Consider the following 20,434-nt stretch of genomic DNA (forward strand, 5'->3'; position numbering starts at 1 on the left):
TATATATATATATATATATATATATTAATATTGGTATTGTTTTAAATACCAGTAATTATACCTTTTGTCATAAGCCGCTTATATGTTTTATTAGTACGATTGTATTTTTTTGATTCATGAGTAGGCATGATTTGTATTTGTAATATAGTTGCATAAATGGGGGTTATTTACTAAAGGAAAATCCACTTTGCACTGCAAGTGGGACATACAAAGAAAATAAAAAACAGCATTTTAGCTTACATATGATTGGATGATAAAATCAGCAGAGCTTCCACTCATTTCAGATCTACCCCTTAGATTTAGAGTGACTGCACATCCAAGTGCACTTTCAGTGTACTTTCAAGTGCACTTGCAGTGCAAATTGGATTTGCCTTTCGTAAATAACCCCCTATGTGTCAATGTAAGGCTCTCTGTAAATTATATGGGATGGTTTGTATGTTTATTGGATGGGCTGGATATGGAGGTCGTGGCAAGTTGTGTAGTATTACACGGTGTTGACCGTGTTCCCCGCGGATTTGTTGGGCTTGCCTGTCCACTGCGCTGTGACCATCTCATTGTTGAGCTGTATAATGTATTCAATATGATCAATGACTTAATTAGTAAGAGTGACACTCGGATGTATAAATGAGAGAGAGCGCCGTGTGGCTCCACCCATGATGTGAATGATGAAACGCATCAGTGTGGAGCCATACAACGAACGTACTGATGTCAGCAAGCACCAGGTACACAACTGGAATCCCAGCTGGTGATACAAGCCAAGAGCGTAGGAGATGCCATACGATCTGTGAGCTAGAAGCTGGCTGTTTTGTGTGAACATTGCTTTTAACACATGTGATTTTTCTAAGTGCACAACTTAAAGGGGTGGTTGTTTTTTACTGGTATTGAAGTTGTTTAAAACTAGATCACACTATGTCCGATCTTTCCTTCCTTTACTTAATTAACTGAGCGATTAGAGACACTCTTAAAGATTGGAACAGGGGAGAAGACCTATGTGGAGACAGTCCATTTGAGATTGATATGCACAGTTAAAGCGTATATCTGGTAAGAGGCTTTTAAGAGGGGGGTTTCTCTATACACCCCCCCTCGTTTTGGCTGTGTGCAGGTGTGAAGGTGCTAACTTTCGGTGTCAGAAATTCTCATCTCAAGTGTTTTTAAAGGACTGGACTTTTCTCTTTATATTGTTTATTATAAGCCTCACTAATAGTGTGTATGGACTGTATGAAATGGACATGTGGCAAATAAAATTACTCACGATATGTGATATATTCTATATGAGCGCTGCCTGAATCTATCTATTGATTCTTTTGTTTTTGTGTTTGTATTTATGTCTCTAACATTTTCCATATCCCTGTATATTGATTTGCTAAGATGTTCTTCTAAAAGTTGTTTTTTTATTTTTTATTATTGACACTTACCACTGACACCACCAACTGTGGAAGAAAGCTCTGTATCCTTACCACTCGAATGCCCCATACACACATCAGATTTTCTCATGGAAAATGTTTGATGGGAGCCTTTTGTCAGAAATTACGACCATGTGTAGGCTCCATCTGACATTTTCCATCGTAATTTCCATCGCACAAAATTTGAGATATGGTTCTCAAATTTTCCGACAACAAAATCCATTGTCATAAATTCCAGTCGAGTGTACACAATTCCGATGCACAAAGTTCCACACATGTTCGGAATCAAGCAGAAGAGCTGCACTGGCTATCGAACTTAATTTTTCTCGTCTTGACGTACGCGTTGTACATCACCGTGTTCTTGTTGTTTGCAATTTCTGACCAACTTTGTGGGACTATGTGTATGCAAGACAAGTTTGAGCCAACATCCGTCTGAAAAAATCCATGGATTTTGTTGTCAGAATGTTCGATCAATGTCCGATCCTGTGTACGGGACATTACAGTCAAGAACCCAGTACAGAGTTTAAAGTTAAACGGCTTCTGAGACTGAATAGCTTTTTCTTTATGCTAGAATCACCATTTAGATATCTGTATATTGCAATCAAACCTCTTAAGCCTCGTACACATGATCAGATTTTCAGATTTTGTCCGAAGGTGTGTGATTGGATTTTGCCTTGTATACAAACGGCAAGGAATTGTCAGCCAACGAACACAAACGTAGTGACGTACTATGTGGTTTTTCAGCTCTTTAGCACCACCCTTTGGGCTCCTTCTGCTAATACTATGTTAGTAGAAGTTTGGTGAGTGTTGATTCACGCTTTTCAATTAGCACTTTTCAGTTTGTGCTTTTCATTTCGTGCTTTTCAGTTCATTTCTGAACGGCCGTTCATCAACTAGACATGTTGCGGAATGGGAGGAGATAATGTGTTATTTATTATTGGCCTTGGAGTTATTGCTTTGACCCAAGTCCAGTCCAGGAACCAAAGGAGGAGGATTTCTTGGACCAAAAATTGGCTGTTTTATTAATCGTGACCAAATATGTCATATCCCTTTTCTGCAGGAGCTCCAGGAGAATAATCCGGAAGATTTTAAGAATTATCTCTGGATGAAGGACCCCTTGGCATTGCTGACCTCCTATATTAAGAAGCAGGACACATGCACGAGGCTTTAATTAAATTTTTGGTTGAATAATAATAATTTGATTTGTTATATTTTCTATATTTTTGGATGCATAGAATGCACTTTTTGGTTAGGTTATATTGGCAGATAGCATGTCTAATTTTATTTGTTTTCTTTTTTAATGCACAATAAAAAAAATTGTGGAGAATAATACTTGGCTATGTGTTTTACTTCAAATGACATTTAAAAAAAAAAATACAATGTAACCTTGACAAGGGATACCAACATAGTTGTATCATTGATCTTAAAAGCTATGGGATAATGGGTTTGTGATAACCTGCCCCAAAAAATAAATAAATAAAGAATAATAAATAAACTAAAAATCATAATGATATTATTCTTGATATCACTAGAAGAAAAGCCTTTGAAAATGAATTTGCAATAACTCCATCAGTATCAACAGCGAAGCAGCTTCATTATTATCCCATTAAAGAAGAATAGAATTGTGTGCTGCATTTGGAGATTTCATAATTTGCCACATCCCGAATGTTAATTCTTCATTTAGAATGCTATTTTACAAGACCGACCGCTTCTGGCTTGTCCTTGCTTCCGAGCATGCGTGTTTGTACTTTGGACTTTTGTCCGACGGACTTGTGTATACATGCTCAGAAAATCCAACAATAGACATTTGTCCATGGAAAATTTTAAAGCCTGCCATCCAACATTTGTCCGCGGAGTGTACAAACGCTCAGATTTTATGCCAACAGCCTGTCTGAAAATCTGATTGCGTGCACGTGGCTTTAAGTGTCTCTTTTCCAGGGAGAATACATTCAATGTCTGTAGTTGTCCCAGCCAGCTTATCAGCTTTTTTGCCCTTCTCTGGACTCTCCAGCTCCAGGATACCCCTCCTGAAGATGGGAGACCCAAACTGGATGGCATACTCAATATATGGTTGAACCAGAGTTTTGTGCACTGGCAGAATTATAGTTACCAGTATATCTCTTGAGTAAATATCCTTTTTAATGCATGCCAATAGTCTGTTAGCTTTGCTTGCCACAGCTTTTCCTAACCTTGGTCTACTAAGACCCACAGAACTTTTTATTTCCTATATTCCTCCAGAAGTTCTCCCCCTAGAATGTAAATTGCATTCATATTTTTAGTACCCAAATGCATTACATTTATCAATAGTAAACCTCACTTGCCATGCGGTTGCCCACCCCTTTATTTTATCAAGGTCGTCCTGTAAGGTTGCTGTATCTGGTTGTGAAGTTATTACCCTGCTTAGCTTTGTATCATCTGCAAACACTGAGATTGAACTGTTTATTCCAACCTATATATCATTAATGTACCAGTTAATGCGGAGTTCCACTCGTTTGTAAGCTTATGAACAGTCACCAGTTAAAAAAAGTGTAGCTGCTGACTTTTAATAAACAGACACTTACCTATCTCACGGTCCAGTGTTGCAGCCACCCAAAGCCTCGCTCCTCTCCTCCTTTTCTCTATGGTGCCATCATTGCAAGTGTGGGCACCCGGCTGTGACAGCTTGTGGCTTCAAAGCGAATGTGTGAGTTGCGTTGCACTCTCTTAGTGGCCAGGCAATCTTCTGGGACCTGTGACATCCCACCCCCCAAAAAAATGAAATGCCAAATGTGGCATGTAAGGGGGTGAGGAGTGCTTAAAGTGCAAGTCCCACTTTTGGATGGAACTCCGCTTCAAACAGAATTGGTCCCAGGAAGGAGCCCTCAAGCACCCTGCAGACTATTCAGATGATACACTATTTATCACCACCCTTTGTGCACAGTCCTGCAACCAGTTTTTATCCAGGTACATACATTATTGTCAATGCCAACAGTCCTCAATTCATAAATCAGGTGTCTAGGGGGTATTGGCAAAGTCCAGATACTCCTCACCCACAGGCATTCCATTATCCAGATTGCAGCTTACCTCATCATAACATGTTCAATTTTAAATAAATTAAATTCACATTGCTTTGAAAATAGCTTCCTATGAAGTACCAAAAAGCTGCATGTAAGCATCCCTCTCAATATTAAAGTGCACCTGGATGCCGAACATTATTTCAAAAGAACACATCCAAAGTAAAATTTTGATTGCAATTTAAAACTACTCTGGACTAAACAAATCAAACAATCTGCTTTACCAATGGTCCCCTCAACTGGTGGCAACTTGCCTCCTGGTGTTTGAATTCACTGATAATTTTCTCTTGTTTTTTTCCTTTACCTATTAAAAAAAGATTTACAATTTTTTCTGTTAATTCAAAAAGCATCATTATGTCTCTGCTTTAAAGAAGTCAAGTCCAACACACCAGAAATATGGACTTGAACTCCCATAGCAAGCAATTAGGTCCCTGATATGTTCATTTCAGCTCATTTTCCCCTCATCAGGACCTTAAAATGAGGCCCTCCCTCTCATAGCACTATCCAACTGCTGAGGTGATCACGCTCCATAGCGTCACTACACATATACATAATTCTAATCTTTCTTATCCTTCATTGAGTCTTCTCATTGCTGAAAATTTCCAAGAGTTTACATATGTTCATAATATAATCTGGTGTAAAAGATTCCGGGGGGGGGGGGGGGGGGGTGGTCGGCTTAAATATTGAAATAATTAAACTTGGAAACATAATAAAAAGTTTTAGGGTTCATGTACATAGGCATCTAGGGACTGTCAATTCTCCAGGCAGCAGAAAAATAAGTGCATCATGTTTAGCTGCATTTAGCAGCACCAAGTGCTTGTATGTTAATTCATTCCATCGGCCAGAATAATAATTTATTCGGGCCATTAAAATGAATTAACACTTAAGATCTAAATGTTCCTAGTGTTAACAAGCTTTTTTCTGCGTCAAGTGTTTTTCTGCCAAAACTATTCTCTCCTGAACATGACTCCTCTGCATTTAGGAGAGGAGCATTTACTGCCTCTAAATGCAGCTGCTTCTAAACTCTGGTAAAATATGTGTGCATGGACAGATAGGGGTTGATTTACTAAAACTGGAGAATGCAAAATCTGGTGCAGCTGTGCATGGTAGCCAATCAGCTTTTAACGTCAGCTTGTTCAATTAAGCTTTGACAAAAAATGGAAGTTAATTGGTTTCTATGCAGAGCTGCACCAGAATTTGCACTCTCCTGTTTTAGTAAATCAACCCCTATGTGTCCATGCACCCCATAGGTTTTTATTCAGTTGTTTTCAGGGTCTTAGCAAAAAATGTCAAAAGCTCCAAAAATGTGAGTTTAGGAGCAGCGGTGTCAGGTCAGCTGAGACCAGGTGACAGATGCACTCCGTAGGAGTCGGAAGTGCACCGCTAGGTAGTGGACCTTAGGACTGACTGCTGCAGATTGTACACAGGGAGATTCAGGACACAGGTCTACTGGACCACTAACACAGATCCCAGTAGGATCTAGAGCATAGATTCCCCAGGGCGCGGAGTCTAAGAGCCAGAAGGTGTTTACCAGAGCCTCCAGTGGTGAGGATGGACTTCGCTGCAGTCTGGCTCCAGGTCACAGCCCCTAGGGTCTCACAGCTCACGCTCACAGTAGACTACAGGAGATGGAAGCAGCAGGCTGGAACAACAAGAATAGTAAGGGGATAGAGCAGAGGTCAGGGCAACTTCAGACAGGAACAACAGAGTACATGCCAAAGGTTCAGGGTCACAGGCAGACAGGGATGGTCAGGGACATGCCAAAAAGGTCAGGGTCAAAGGCAGACAGGAATCGTTGAGAACACGCCAAGGTCAGTAACAGAGACAAACGTATCGCACGCGGCAAACAGGAAACAGGAAGCCAAACACACAATGGATACACAATGGTTGATCAGCACTGCTGGCTTGCAGTGCACAGGTTAATATAGGATTCCCTGATAGGGCCTGGGGTGGAGCCATGCTTAGAGGAGAGGTTATAAAAACAACCAGGTGGAAGTGGCTGGTCTCTTAGTCAGAACACATGAGGGGAGGTAAGCAAACAGGGGAAGATCACTGCATAACCATGACAAGCGGTTTGCATAAAGCTCTAGGACAATGTTCCTACTGAATTATAAAAATATACAACGTATTTGTTGTGTGCTGCAGCTATTACAAAATATTAAACTTGTTACTGCTGTTTAGTAGCAAGTACAACTTGTTGGTATGGGCCCAGGCTCCCAAATCAACGATTTGTTAACTTACTGTATAGTAACAGCCAGGGCTTTTTTTCCAGCACCTCTGGCAGAGACAGTGAGGGAGAAGCACACTATTGCTTTTGCAGGGTGGCTGCAAAGTGAGCATGGGCGATGAGAATGTTGGTGGTCAGGCCCGGGTGATGGCTGCCCTGGTGTTTCCTCCCCATGTTTTAATAGGCTCTAGGCAGGACCTAGTAAAAGACATTTAGTGCTGCTGTAATGTAAACAATAGTGTTAGGGAGATCATGGGTGAAATTATTGAGGAAATATGATAATGATCATATTTTGTCATTGACCACTCCTGAGGTTCCCCTCTATTTATTTACACACAGCCGCTAGTTATTCAGGAGGGCAAACTTCTATGGAAACCATTAAAAATAAGTGCCTACTATTTAAAATCCACTAATACACTGTCTCGCCCTCCTCTGCACATGCTCAGTTGCTCTTTGATTTTTGGCACTGTGCCACAAATGTAGAGGCCAATCTGCAGACAGCCTATAGATTTACTGCAGCTCATGGCTCTGGGCTTCAGCAAAATGGCAGCTTCCAGCAAGAACATACAGGAACAATGCTGAAGGCAATTTACAACACACACTAATTTTGGTAGCATAATTATTAATTTGAAATGTATGTTCCTTGCTAAAGAACATGATTTTTTCATAAAGTTCTTATGGGTAAAGTTCCACTTTATTTTTGTCTGTAGTAATTGAATTAGAGGTGTTGGAATTACCCATGTGACTATAAAATCAGGGATGTGTTCTTAGCATTCATTAGAACAATGAGTGGCAAAATGCACTTAACATTACAGTATAATTCTAGATGGGGGGTGTGGTGACCAAGCTCCAATATGGCCACATAGCCCAGGAGCTCCGCTCGACCATCGGGGGAACAGGCAACAGCAGGAGCCATCCGTGAAAGTAACCCACCCGCACCGTACATACCAGATAACCGGAACTGACCCGCTATGACCAGGCCCCGCAAGGAGTCCCAGCAGCTGCAGAAAATGCAGGGATTCTTCCCTGCGATGCAGAAAGTTTCATGACAAAATGGCGGCAGTGCCCGCACTATGCCACAGAAGCACAAAACCTCAGGAAAGGCCGCAGACCTTACCTTCCAGGTAATTCAGCCCAGGCACCTCACAGCTGGACATCCTCTAGTTCCTCAACTCAGAGTCCAGAAAAATCAAAACCCCACAAGGAATCGCCTCCCAGGCACCATGGGGAAGCAGGCATGGAAGTCAATGCGCCACAGACATCAGGCAGGGAGAGCACAGGAATACCCACTGAAGATCCCATCAAATCTTTCCCCACAACAGGTCAGCCTGTATCAGACACCATACTGAAGGACATGATGCTGTCACTCACGGCATCCTTGTTCTCTGAGTTGATGTCAAATGTGAAACACTACCAGCAAGAAGTGCAGGCCTTAGGGGACAGAGTAAATCATGTAGAACACAACATGGGGAAATACTCTACCTCCTTCAACTCCTTAGTAGATGCTCACAATTCTCACACAGAGGAAATCCCCTGGCTCAAAGATAAAGTTGCGGATCTTGAGGACATATCCAGAAGGAAAAATATAAATATTAGAGGGATACCGGAATCTGAATCTCCCCAACAACTACAACAATATGTTCTGATCCTGTTCTCCTCTATGGCTCCCACAATGTCTGCTCAGGACTTCACAATTGATAGAATCCATAGATTACCATTACCATCTTTTTTTGGCAGATGAGGTACCCAAAGACGTTCTACTTAGAGTACATTTCTACCACGTGAAATAAATTACCACATTCAGGAAGGCTGAGTGCCTACCCAAGCACTATGATGCCACTATTCAATTGCTCCCCATTCTATCCTGGCACACACTGCAGTGTCGTTACAATATGGCAACTATTACCAAAGGGCTTCTCCATCACTCACAATGGAGTCACAATCTGATAACAACCTTGGATGAAGAGATTTAATCTCTACGCCAGTAGGGCATCATACCGGAGACCCCATCAACCTCCTCTGCTGCAAATCACCTGGGAACCTTAGAACAGGAATGGCAGACTGTGCCCCACAAACGCTCCTCTAAGAAACAATGGTAATGGAGTCTCCTGAACTCACTCATCCTTGCTTAAACACCCGTACTCCCCCAGATCATGGTTTGGACTGATTTCCTACCAAAACCCCCAGTTCAACACAAGCAATTTTATATGCCCTCGGATCTACCACCAGATCCTCGTTTTACAGTTTTAACTTTAAAGGTTATATTAACTTTCGTTTTAATTTGTTCTTTACATTTATGTTTGGTATGCGTAACAATAACAAAGTGATCCAGAAACCAATCTTGAAAGGGTCCACCACTAGCATCAACTTCTCTTCTTCTGAATCAACATCTCACCATGCCACAGGAAGCATCAGATTCACACTTGGTCTCATTGGATTCCCCTATACTGCCCAAGCATGGAGGCCAGACCCCAGCTTCCCAACAACAGTCAATGACAATCATGACAATCACATGCCTTCCCATTAATGCCAGGGGCTTAAACCACCCCGCAAAACTCCTCTCTTTGTTGACAGAGGAGAACAAATATAAGGCAGACATTCTTAGTGTACAAGAAACCCACATCCAAGCTAACACATGTCCCAAGTGTTCTCACAAAGATTACTCCAACATCTTTTCAGCCTCTGTCCAAGAACAAAAGAAGAGGGGAGTAGTCCTAGCAAGACCTCTTTATTACGGACAAATGGTTACTGCAACAAGTGTCTGCATCAAAAATCGACGACATAACGTGGTCTGACCACGCTGCTATATTTATAATGATAGCTGAAAAGGGTGTCTCCCCTCCTGTCTACATCTGAGTATGCAATGTCAGTTTCCTACAAGAGCCCACTAGCTCCAAAATCATAAAGAATACATTGCTAGATTTCTTCCAGATGAATGCTCCCTCAGTATATAACCCATTCACAGTTTGGAATGCCCATAAGGCGTTCATCCAAGGCATTTTTATCCAACAAGGGGCCAGAGCAAAAAAACGCTACAAACTCAATACCCTCACCTCAGAAATCCACAGGTTAGAAACACAAACCCAACAATCCCATACCTACTATCTCTAATAACCTTCATAAACTCAGAGAAGACTTAACTCTCTTGTCACAACAATATGATAAACTTCTAAGGCATTTAAAGGCACAATCATACGCCCACGCAAATAGAGCAGGCAAATATCTAGCCAACAGGGTCAAAGCAGCAAAAGCCTAATCAAGAATATCTCATCTACTCCACCCTACCCTCAATCACAAAATTATCAGTCTGCAGGAGAATGCAATTCCAATTTGCTGAATATTATGGGGCTCTATACAATCTACGAGATGACCTCAGACCCCTCAACCCACTGAAGAGAGTATTAAAGAATTCCTACACAAACTCCAAACTACCTTCCTTTTCACACTCCTATACACAAGAGTTAAATGCCCCGATTACCCTGATTGAAATAGAGGAATCATATCCACCCTACCAAATGGAAAATCACCCAGACTTTTCCAACGAATATTATAAATTATTCAGCCCCATATTGTCCCCTCATTTGAATAAGGTGTTTACCGTGGAAGCAAGTTCCTCCTCTTTCCCCCAGGAAATGCTCAAAGCATATGTCATTACACTTCCTAAACCTGGGAAAGAGAATACTACACCAGCTAATTTCAGACCCATGTCATTATTTAACCCATCTACGCAAAACTTCTAGCTAAACACCTTACTGACATTGTACCATCTTTAGTGCAAAAAGACCAGATGGGGTTCATCAAGGGGAGACAAACCTCTGATGCTACCAGGAGAATATTGAACATTGTGCATTATGCAGAGAAATACCGAACGCCTTCTCTGCTGCTCTCAATTGACGTGGAGAAGGTTTTCGATAGAGTCCATTGGAAATATAAGTCTATGGTATTATCAAGGTTTGGATTCACAGGATCCATTTTATCAGCAGTTCTAGCATTGTACTCCTAACCCATGGCACAGGTATACACATCGGGCCTCTTGTCCCAACCACTCACAATTTCGAATGGATCTCCACAGGGTTGTCCCTTATGCCCCACCATACTTACCCTAATGATTGAACCTTGCAGAAGTGATCAGAACTCACCCCCTTATAACTGGGTTTCAATTCAAATCACATAAACATACCCAACTTGCACAAGTGTCTACCTGTAGCTCATTAAGTACTCTAAATTTAGTGAAATCTCATAATATAAGGTCAATTTCTCAAAATCTCTAATCCTGGACCTTGGTCTAAACTATTTATCCAAACCCATTCCAGATCACTATCTTAGGACCATGTCGAGTATCCTTAGGAAATATATGTGGCAGGACAAGAGAGCCCAATGCCCCAAGCTTGCTTACTTACAGTGTCTTACAAAAGAATTCACCCAACTGGGCTTTTTACCTATTTGTTACATTACGACCTTTAGTTCAATGGTTTTTTTTTTTATCTAAATTATATGTGATGGATCAAAACACAATAGTCTAAGTTGGTGAAGTAAAGTTAGAAAAATATATACATAAAACTGTTTTTCAGAAACAAATAAATTGATAATTGGCATGTGCGTATGTTTTCACCCTCTTTGTTATGAAGCCCATAAAAAGCTCTGGTGCAACCAATTACCTTCAAAAGTCACATAATTAGTGAAATGATGTCCACCCGTGAGCAATCTAAGTGTCACATGATCTGCCATTATGCATGCACATTTTGAAAAGCCCCAGAGGCTACAACACCTAAGCAAGAGGCACCACTACCCAAACACTGCCATGAAGACCAAGGAACTCTCCAAATAAGTAAGGGACAATGTTGATGAGAAGTACAAGTCAGGGTTAGGTTATAATTCTGAGTTTTCTAAAAGGCATGTGGGAGACTCCCAAAATGTATGGAGAAAGGTACTCTGGTCTGACAAAACTAAAATGTAACCCCACAGTAAAACAAGGTGGTGGCAGCATCATTCTGTGGGAATATTTTTCAGTAGTCGGGACTGGGAAACTGGTCACAGTTGAGGGAAACAAAGATGGTGCTAAATACAGTGATATTCTTGAGCAAAACCTGTACCACTCTGTGTATGATTTGAGGCTAGGATGGAGGTTCACCTTCCAGCAGGACAACGACCCTAAATACACTGCTACACTTGAGTGGTATAAGGGGAAACATGTAAATGTGTTGGAATGGCCTAGTCAAAGCCCAAACCTCAATCCAATAGAAAATCTGTGGTCAGACTTAAAGATTGCTGTTCACAAGTGCAACCATCCAACTTGAAGGAGTTGGAGCAATTTTGCAAGGAGGAATGGGCAGAAATCCCAGTGGTAAGATGTGGCAAGCTCATAGAGACTTATCCAAAGTGACTTGGAGCTGTGATAGTTGCAAAAGGTGGCTCTACAAAGTATTGACTTTAGGGGGTAAAAGGTTATGCACATTGACTTTTTCTGTTATTTTGTCACATTTGTTGCTTGCTTCACAATAAAAAAATCTTCATAGTTGTGGGCATGTTGTGTAAATTAAATGATGCAAATCCTCAACAATCCATGTTAATTTCAGGTTGTGAGGCAACAAAACATGGGAAAAATGCCAAGGGGGTGGGTGAATACTTTTGAAAAGCATTGTACCTACCCCACATAGGTCAGTAGGAGGAGCAGGAATGGTGGACGTATGGGACTACTACAAGGCGGTCCACATGGACCAGCTTAATTTCTGTCTCTGTGACACAGATCTCCCTCTGTGGATGGAAATTGAACTAGCTCTAGCTCCAAACCCCAGTATAGTCTACCTTCTCATCTGTAACTTCTGGAACCCTTGGGATATCTCCAAACTCCCTCTACCATCCCAAACGTTAATATTAGCATAACAGTAATATTAGCACTGAACAGCCATTCCTCTAGAAAAGAATACAAAGGACCATTGAACTACCCACTTCATATCCTAGAAAGCATAATCCCGTCACTCTTTACTAAATCCCTCTCCCTCAGTGTTATGAACTCAGTGCAAGACTTAATGCAGGGTAATAAACCCAAATCGGTAAAAACACCCTCATGGCAGATTTTAAGCTCCCTAAGGAGGCCTACTTTACATGCATTACACACTTTCTGACCAAACAACCTATCCCCACCATACCCTCCAATCTTTGGGACTTTTACTCCTCACAAAACAAGATGGGCAGAGGTATATCTCGTTTCTATAATCCCTTCAGAACAAAACTGTTATTCAAGAAAAAAAATACCATGCTGAAATGGGAAGCAGACCTCCAATCCCACTTTACCCTTAATCAATGGCATACTGCTCTGAGCACAATATATAGGGCATCACACTGTGTAGCCCATTGGCAAATTACCATAAAAATCACTCACAGATGGTACTACACCCCTTATAGACTAGCAAAATTCTCCTCATCCCTTACTACTAGCATAACTGTAGCCAAGTAAATCGTCTTCTCCATATCCTTTGTGATTGGCCTAGCTTGACGAGCTATTGGACACAGGTCTCTAATAGGGATGAGCCTGCAGTTTGAGGCGAACATCAGGTTTTAGTTTTTTCTAAAACAAACTGAACATATGGGGACTCTGTGAGCTCCACTGAACGCCCCACAATGCACTGCGAGATCACAGTGCATTGCTGTATGATGAGCACAGAGCACTCTGCTGAGAGAGCCATAATTGGCCAAAGGCAGCCAATCATAGACTAAGTTCACGCCCCACACTATATAAGGCTGCCTATAGTACATGTGTAATTTTGTTGGCGTCGACAGAGAGATGGCTTGAGTTGGATTAAGCAGGTAGGTTAGTGGCAGTGTATTTCTCTCTCTCTCTCTCTCTCTCTCTCTCTCTCTCTCTCTCTCTCTCTCTCTCTCTCTCTCTCTCTCTCTCTCTCTCTCTCTCTCTCTCTCTCTCTCTCTCTCTCTCTCTCTATATATATATATATATATATATATATATATAAAATATATAATATGTATATTTATATTCTGCATTCAGTGTAGCCTATATCTACAGTGCATTCCGTGGTGTACAGTTGTTAATACAGTGCAGGCAGTGCACACAGTATCTAATAGAGTGTGTACAGTTTCTACTACACTCAGTACATAATACAGTGCAGCCATCATACACTTTCTAATACACTACAGGCAGTGCACACAGTATCTAATACAGTGTAGTGTGGTGTTGCAAAACAAAAAATACATCATGCCCAGAAGGCCACTAAGGAGCGGCAGATAGTCACATGCCACTAAAAGAAACTAAAATAAAGTGGAACAGAGGAAAAATATTGGTAACTTGCCACATATATTGTATATACTTCACTACTGATAACACCAAAAACATCATCAAGAGCCTCCGAGACAGTACATCACCCAATGACATCATTCCAACAAAACTCCTGAAAGAATGTTCCGACATCTTCGCCCCTTTTATGACACACCTAGTAAATCAGTCATTCAAAGAAGGGATTGTTTCAATCGCCATCAAGCAAGGCCTCATCAAACCACTCCTAAAGAAACCCAACCTCGACCTCAAAGATCCCAACTATCGCAGACTGTTAACAAGCCTGAACACCATCGCCAAGATTATGGAGAAAGCAGTAGTACAACTCCACCTGGACACACACAAACTCTTGGACCCACTTCAATCAGGCTTCCGCCCAGGCCATGGCACAGAAACAGCACTTCTAAAAATATGGGACAACGCCCTTGAAGCAGCTGATGATGGAGAATTGTGCCTCTTGGTACTGCTGGACCTTAGTGCAGCATTTGACACAGTGGACCACAATACTCTGCTCATCCGCCTCAAAGAAGTGTCAGGAGTTATGGATTTAGATCTTCCATGGTTCTCTTCCTTCTTAGCAAAACGGTCGCAGACAGTGAAACTAGGAGTCTTCACTTCTGAAACTTGGGCAATTTCATATGGAGTCCCTCAAGGATCACCCCTGTCACCAGTACTCTTGAATATTTACATCCGTCCACTCTTCAAAATCATCAGCAAATTGGATCGATGCTTTCATTCATACGTTGATGACACTCAATTTTACTTCCACATCACCGGACAAAAAGACCAACACCAGAAACTAGAAAAATGTCTCACATTGATAGATGACTGGATGACCACTAGCTCCCTCAAACTCAATGGATCGAAAACAGAGCTTCTGCTCCTCAACACAAACCAAAATAAAAAACTAAGACCCCATGGACACCATTCACCATCCTTGGACAGACCATCCTCCCAAGCACCAAAGCCAAAAGTCTCAGAGTCATCTTTGACGCAGAGATGACTATGGATGCAAAAATAGGATCAGTAGTCATTGGATACCACCATCTTCTCTGCCTGCCACGCAGACTCACCCTTCATTCCATAAAAGGAGAAAGCGGTAGTAGTTGGAACAATCATGAATTCGCTACTGGACTATGCAAATTCCCTCTACATAGGACTACCTAATTACCAGATTGCACGCCTACAAGTCATCCAAAATACAGCAGCAAGACTAGTCACGGGAAAGAAACCCTGGGAATCCATCTCCCCATCCTTAAGGATCCTCCATTGGCTAACGGTAAAGGATAGGATCACATTCAAGACCCTCTGCCTCACTCACAAATGTACAAAAAGAAACGCTCCTCAATACCTATGTGAGAAAATAAAACACTACATACCCAATCGCAGCCTCCGAACAACAAACCAAAACCGCCTCCTCATCCAAGTCTCGCTACAAATCTAAGGGAGAACGAAGATTCGCAGTCCAAGGACCACGGCTATGGAACGCTCTACCCACCAAAATCTGCATGGAGGAAAACCATCAGGCCTTCAGAAAATAACTCAAGACCCACCTCTTCTAAGAAGCAGCACAACACAGGACAGACCAAGCGCCTTGAGGCGATTCAGTTCGCATTTGCAGCGCTATACAAATCATTCATTCATTCACTTCTCCTTTAGTCAGGGGGTCCTATATAGAGTACCCCCCTCTCCACCATTTGTGTAACCCCCCACTTTGTGCCATCAACTAAAATGCAGAACCAGCCATGCTGCATTTTATGTGGTGATGTCAAGGACCCACAGCAGAGGGGTAGACCAGGGAAGCAAAAACCAAGAGACCACGGTGTAAGGTAAGTAAACATGTCTCTTTTAACCCCCTGGAAAAAACAAGATGCATAATATGTATATGCTGGGGTGAGGGATGTATCCAATGTTTATTTTTAGCTCAAGATTGTTATGCCATGTACACACGGTCGGGCTTTCCAGCAGAAAAAGTCAGACAGAATGATATCATCGGATATTCCGATCGTTTGTGGGCTTCAGCTGACTTTTTTTTTTTTTATTCTGACGGACCTAGAAATAAAACATGTTTTAAATCTTTCTGATGGAATCAATTTCTATGGGGAAAACCGTTCATCTGTATGCTGTTCCAACGGACCAAAAACTATGCAAGGGCAGCTATTGGCTACTGGCTATTGAACTTTTTTTTTCTAGTGTCGTCATACGTGTTGTATGTCACCCACATTCTAAATGATCGGAATTTCGTGTGATCATGTGTAGGCAAGTCTGTTTCAGCGGAACTCCATCGGAAAAACTGTCAGAGTTTACTCTGACAGAAAAAACAGTCGTGTGTACACGGCATTACACTTTAAATGCAAAGAAGACACTTTATCTCTGCACATATAAGAAATATTATCCCATAAAATGTCTATTACTAAGTAGCCTTGAAGTCCATAATACATACTGGTTTATTAGATTTAAAGCTATCCTTATGTAAAATAGGAAAAGGTAATATACACTTGTACATAACTAAAAATAAAAGCTAAACAATGATTAATAGTCAGCAAGATGCAGCAAGATGCAGAGTGTATGCTAAAATCTACCCAAGGGATGGTGGTGGAGTGGGAAGTAAAATATATTCAGTTAATTTTGATCCTGCTACTCCAATTCTACCGTTAGTTTTATTGTCCCTCTGCAAGCATCCCCTTTACTTGATTGCTCTGCCTGTTCAGTGTGTAAAATGTTTGCTCATTAAACTCTTATAATTCAGGTATAATTTTATATAGTAAGATCATCACTTCTTACCTCTACAAAATGGAGAAGGAAAATCCCATGATGCTCCATTTCCTGGACTTACAATACATGTCAGAGTGGAATGTCCCTCGAGAATATATCCAGCAATACAGTTATATCGAATTTTATCTCCTATATTGAATCTTGTTCCATGTAGAACACCTTTGGGTATCTCACCAGGATTTCCACAGGTATGACTTGGCAATACTAAAGAAAGAATGGAAACACAAAATATAGAAATAACTTGCTTACAAAACAGCAATACACTTGTTTAAAAGTAAAACATTATTTTCAGCAATAATAAAAGTTCAATGTCTTCTGGTATATCAATTTTGAATTCAAATGTTCTTTGCAGTCTATTATATCCTCGTGCTTGTTTAATTTAAATGGAAATCTAGAATATTTTAAATCAAAATACAGTACACTTATAACACAAATATATATCATGGATTTCTTGGTCATATCTGGAAGCATTAGAAACCTAAAAGGAAACCAAAAGAAGCTTTGACTTTTCATTGATGTTGTATTTTTAAACCCACCATACACAAGTAGCTTGAAAAATGCCTATACTTTTAAAAAGGTTCAAGCTTAAGGTTAATTAATTGTAACAAATATTATTCATTACATTTTTGGAGGGGAATGAAGTGTAAGTTTCTTTTTTTTCCAGAAATTATCTAACATAGAAAAGTTTATGTTATGTTTGAAAATGTACCCTCCTAACAACACTTCCTTTTTCAATATTAAGCTTTAAATCTACCTTCTCAAATCAACTGTATTTTCTGAGTTAGCTCAAAATTCACAAAGAATTAAAGTGGTGTTTCCCCCAAAAAATTAAAAAAATCTTTACTGTGCAGTAAATCAACCAAAAAATATATAAATTGGATACATTTTTTTTAACTTGCCTTTTTTTTCCCTGTTGATATGCGGTCCCACGAAATCTGCCTCTTCCAGTGCCTAGGCTAAAGACGTCACTTCCCTCGGCTCCTCCGCTCACTACTGCTCCTGGGAGATGTGTGTCACCATTTTTCCAGGAGGCAGTGGGCAGTGCCGAGGGCTAGAATCTCATCTCCGTTGCCATCACAACGTGGTAGGACTTCTGACGCCGTCGTTCGTTGTGATGGCAACCTAAATCGTTGACGGTGCTCGGATTTAAGCTTACTGCAGATGCGTAAGATCGGCAATACAACGGGTGGTGCATGCTGGTCTATCAGCGGCACAGTATCCCGGAAGAGAAAGCCTGTGGGCTTTACATGGCTACAGGCAAGATAAGAACCGTCATTGTAAACATTTTAAAGGTTATTTTATCGGCGAAAACTGACATCTTAATAAAGAAAAATGGAACAAGTGAGTTACATATTGTAATCACCTCTTCTTTGTCATCCCCCCCCCCCCAAAAAAAAAAACATTTAAGACAGTGGAACCCTGCTTTAATACAGTCATAAAACAAAAATTCCAGGTATGTTTTTTTTTTTTAAATTCTAAAACAAAATAAGCCTTTTTTGTTTCAAAATTGTACCAGTATGTTTACTCAATAGTAGCACCAGTTTTTCCTGTTATACTATGTATCTATTTGCAATGGGACCTATGAATTGTATTAATTATTAATACATTCCTGGGAATCTGTGTTTGCTTCTACACAGAATGGCACCTCAGTAACAAAGGACACTCATCAATCATTGTGATTTTCTGTGAAAGTATAAAGTATTGCTAACCCCAGCTAGTAAGAAGGAAAATGTGCATGACCCTTTAATATTTCTCACTTCACATACTCTTAAATGGAGAAACAGAAATAATAATGAAAAAATAATGAACAATGGACTTACTTTATGTAATAATCTGCATCTCTGCTCTTGAATTTTTAGTAAATAGTATACACTTATCTCTATGAGATAACTTACATTTTTATAAACTTGTATTTTCTATACAGTATGTGGGAATATTACTGTTAAGTTTTGTAAGTTTATCCTTACAAAGCAACAAAGATTTCTGTAAGTTTAGCCTGTCTCTTGCCTTCCCAAAAAACACAAAAAAATAGCAATATTGTTTTTCAGTGTTATGTAAAAGAAAATAAAGCCAGTGTTGACCAAAAATGAACCTTTCTCTAGAAGCCTGGACACAGTAAAAGTCCAGAGTCTAGGCAGGAGATACTTCTGCCTCCATTAGGCCCTTAATGTTTGACACTGAGATAACAATTCTTCTTTGACAGGGAGAATATACAGCTTAATAACACACACCTACCTTTAGGCGATAAGGTAGTACTATTAAAAGAGGTTAGGAGCAGTGATTCAGATCCATACAAGTTAATCTGACCCAAATTCTGACCATTTTTAACCACTTCCATACCAGGCACTTTCCCCCCTTCCTGCCCAGGACAATTTTTAGCTTTCAGCGCTGTCACACTTTGAATGACAATTGCGCGGTCATGAAACACTGTAACCAAACTACATTTCTTTTATATTTCTTTTAAAACTATAATTTTCTTCCCACAAATAGAGCTTTCTTTTGGTGGTATTTGATGACCTCTGTGGGTTTTAATTGTTGCGCTATAAATGAAAAAAAGACCATCAATTAAAAAAAAAGAAACTGATGGGCACTGATAGGCGGCACTGGATAGGCAGCACTGATGAGGAGCTACTGACAGGCATTACTGAGTGGCACTTTGATGGACACTGACTTGCACTTTTTTTGGGCACTGATGGCACTGTTGTGGGCACTGACACGCATTTATTATGGGGACAGGCTGGCAGGTGTTGGGCACTGATTGGCACCTTTTGATGGGGCTGTCCTGATAATCAATGTGCTAATTATCAACACAGACCCCCCCCCCCCCCCCCAACAGGGAGAGCCACTGATCAGCTCTCCCTGTCAGCGTGAACCAAGGAAAGCTGTTTACCAGCACTTCCTGGTTCACGCCGTGATCAGCTGTGATTGGTCACAGCTGATCACGTGGTAAGAAGCCTCTGTCCGAGGCTTCATACCACGATCTGAGTTGCGGTGTATCAGACTGACAAACGGCACCTCCGAACGTCATTCTGCACGTCCCCCAGCCACACGCTGGCTGTGATATCCTGATCACATCATATGATGTCTGGTCAGGATATCACAACCACTTTGCCGCCATCATTCTGCTATATGGCAAGTGGTTAAATGAATCTCCCCTGAATATAAACATTTCACTATTATTGTTCCCATATAATGTACTTGAGGTATCTGGTATAAATGAATGGCTTCTTAAGTATAACTTAAATGATTTGATTTTCATATGCAGAATTGACAACGAAGAACTATCGTACAACATCTGATTACACCATACTATACTGGGCACAGGCAGTGCCGATACAAGGTCATCCAGCGCCCAGGGCGAACATTTCAAACCCCAATTTACGTATGACCAATCATCTTACCTATGCCTAATAACCACACCTGATCAATTTACCTACAGTACATATAGAGTTCAGAAGTCAGGATTAATCAAACTACAAAGTGCAAGGGTCAGGAGTAAAAAAAAAATGTACAGAGCGCAGGAGTCAGGAACAGTTTGTTTAAAAAAAAATAATAATAATTGGCCCCTGCTTCTAGAGTAAAAAGTGTAGTGTGTGGCAAAAATTGAGTGTGGCTTTCACTGTGCTGACTATTTGGTGTGTATTAGGTGTTTAGCAAATGCAGAGGTCTAGGGTCAGTAGTGAAG

At 40.8% G+C, this 20,434-nt stretch overlaps 1 protein-coding gene across 1 annotated transcript in view; it reads right to left on the reverse strand.

Moving 5' to 3' along the window:
* Positions 1–20,434, reverse strand: part of CSMD1 (CUB and Sushi multiple domains 1) — a 2,539,710-nt gene that overhangs the window by 1,419,569 nt on the left and 1,099,707 nt on the right. The window contains exon 4 of the mRNA XM_077487775.1: positions 16,759–16,953. Within this exon, the coding sequence (XP_077343901.1) occupies positions 16,759–16,953 (195 nt within the window). The remainder of the gene's footprint in view (positions 1–16,758; positions 16,954–20,434) is intronic.

The sequence above is a fragment of the Lithobates pipiens genome, unplaced genomic scaffold (assembly GCF_037356315.1).
Source record: "Lithobates pipiens isolate NorthernLeopardFrog02 unplaced genomic scaffold, aLitPip1_a1.2 Scaffold_18, whole genome shotgun sequence".
Lineage (NCBI taxonomy): Eukaryota > Metazoa > Chordata > Amphibia > Anura > Ranidae > Lithobates > Lithobates pipiens.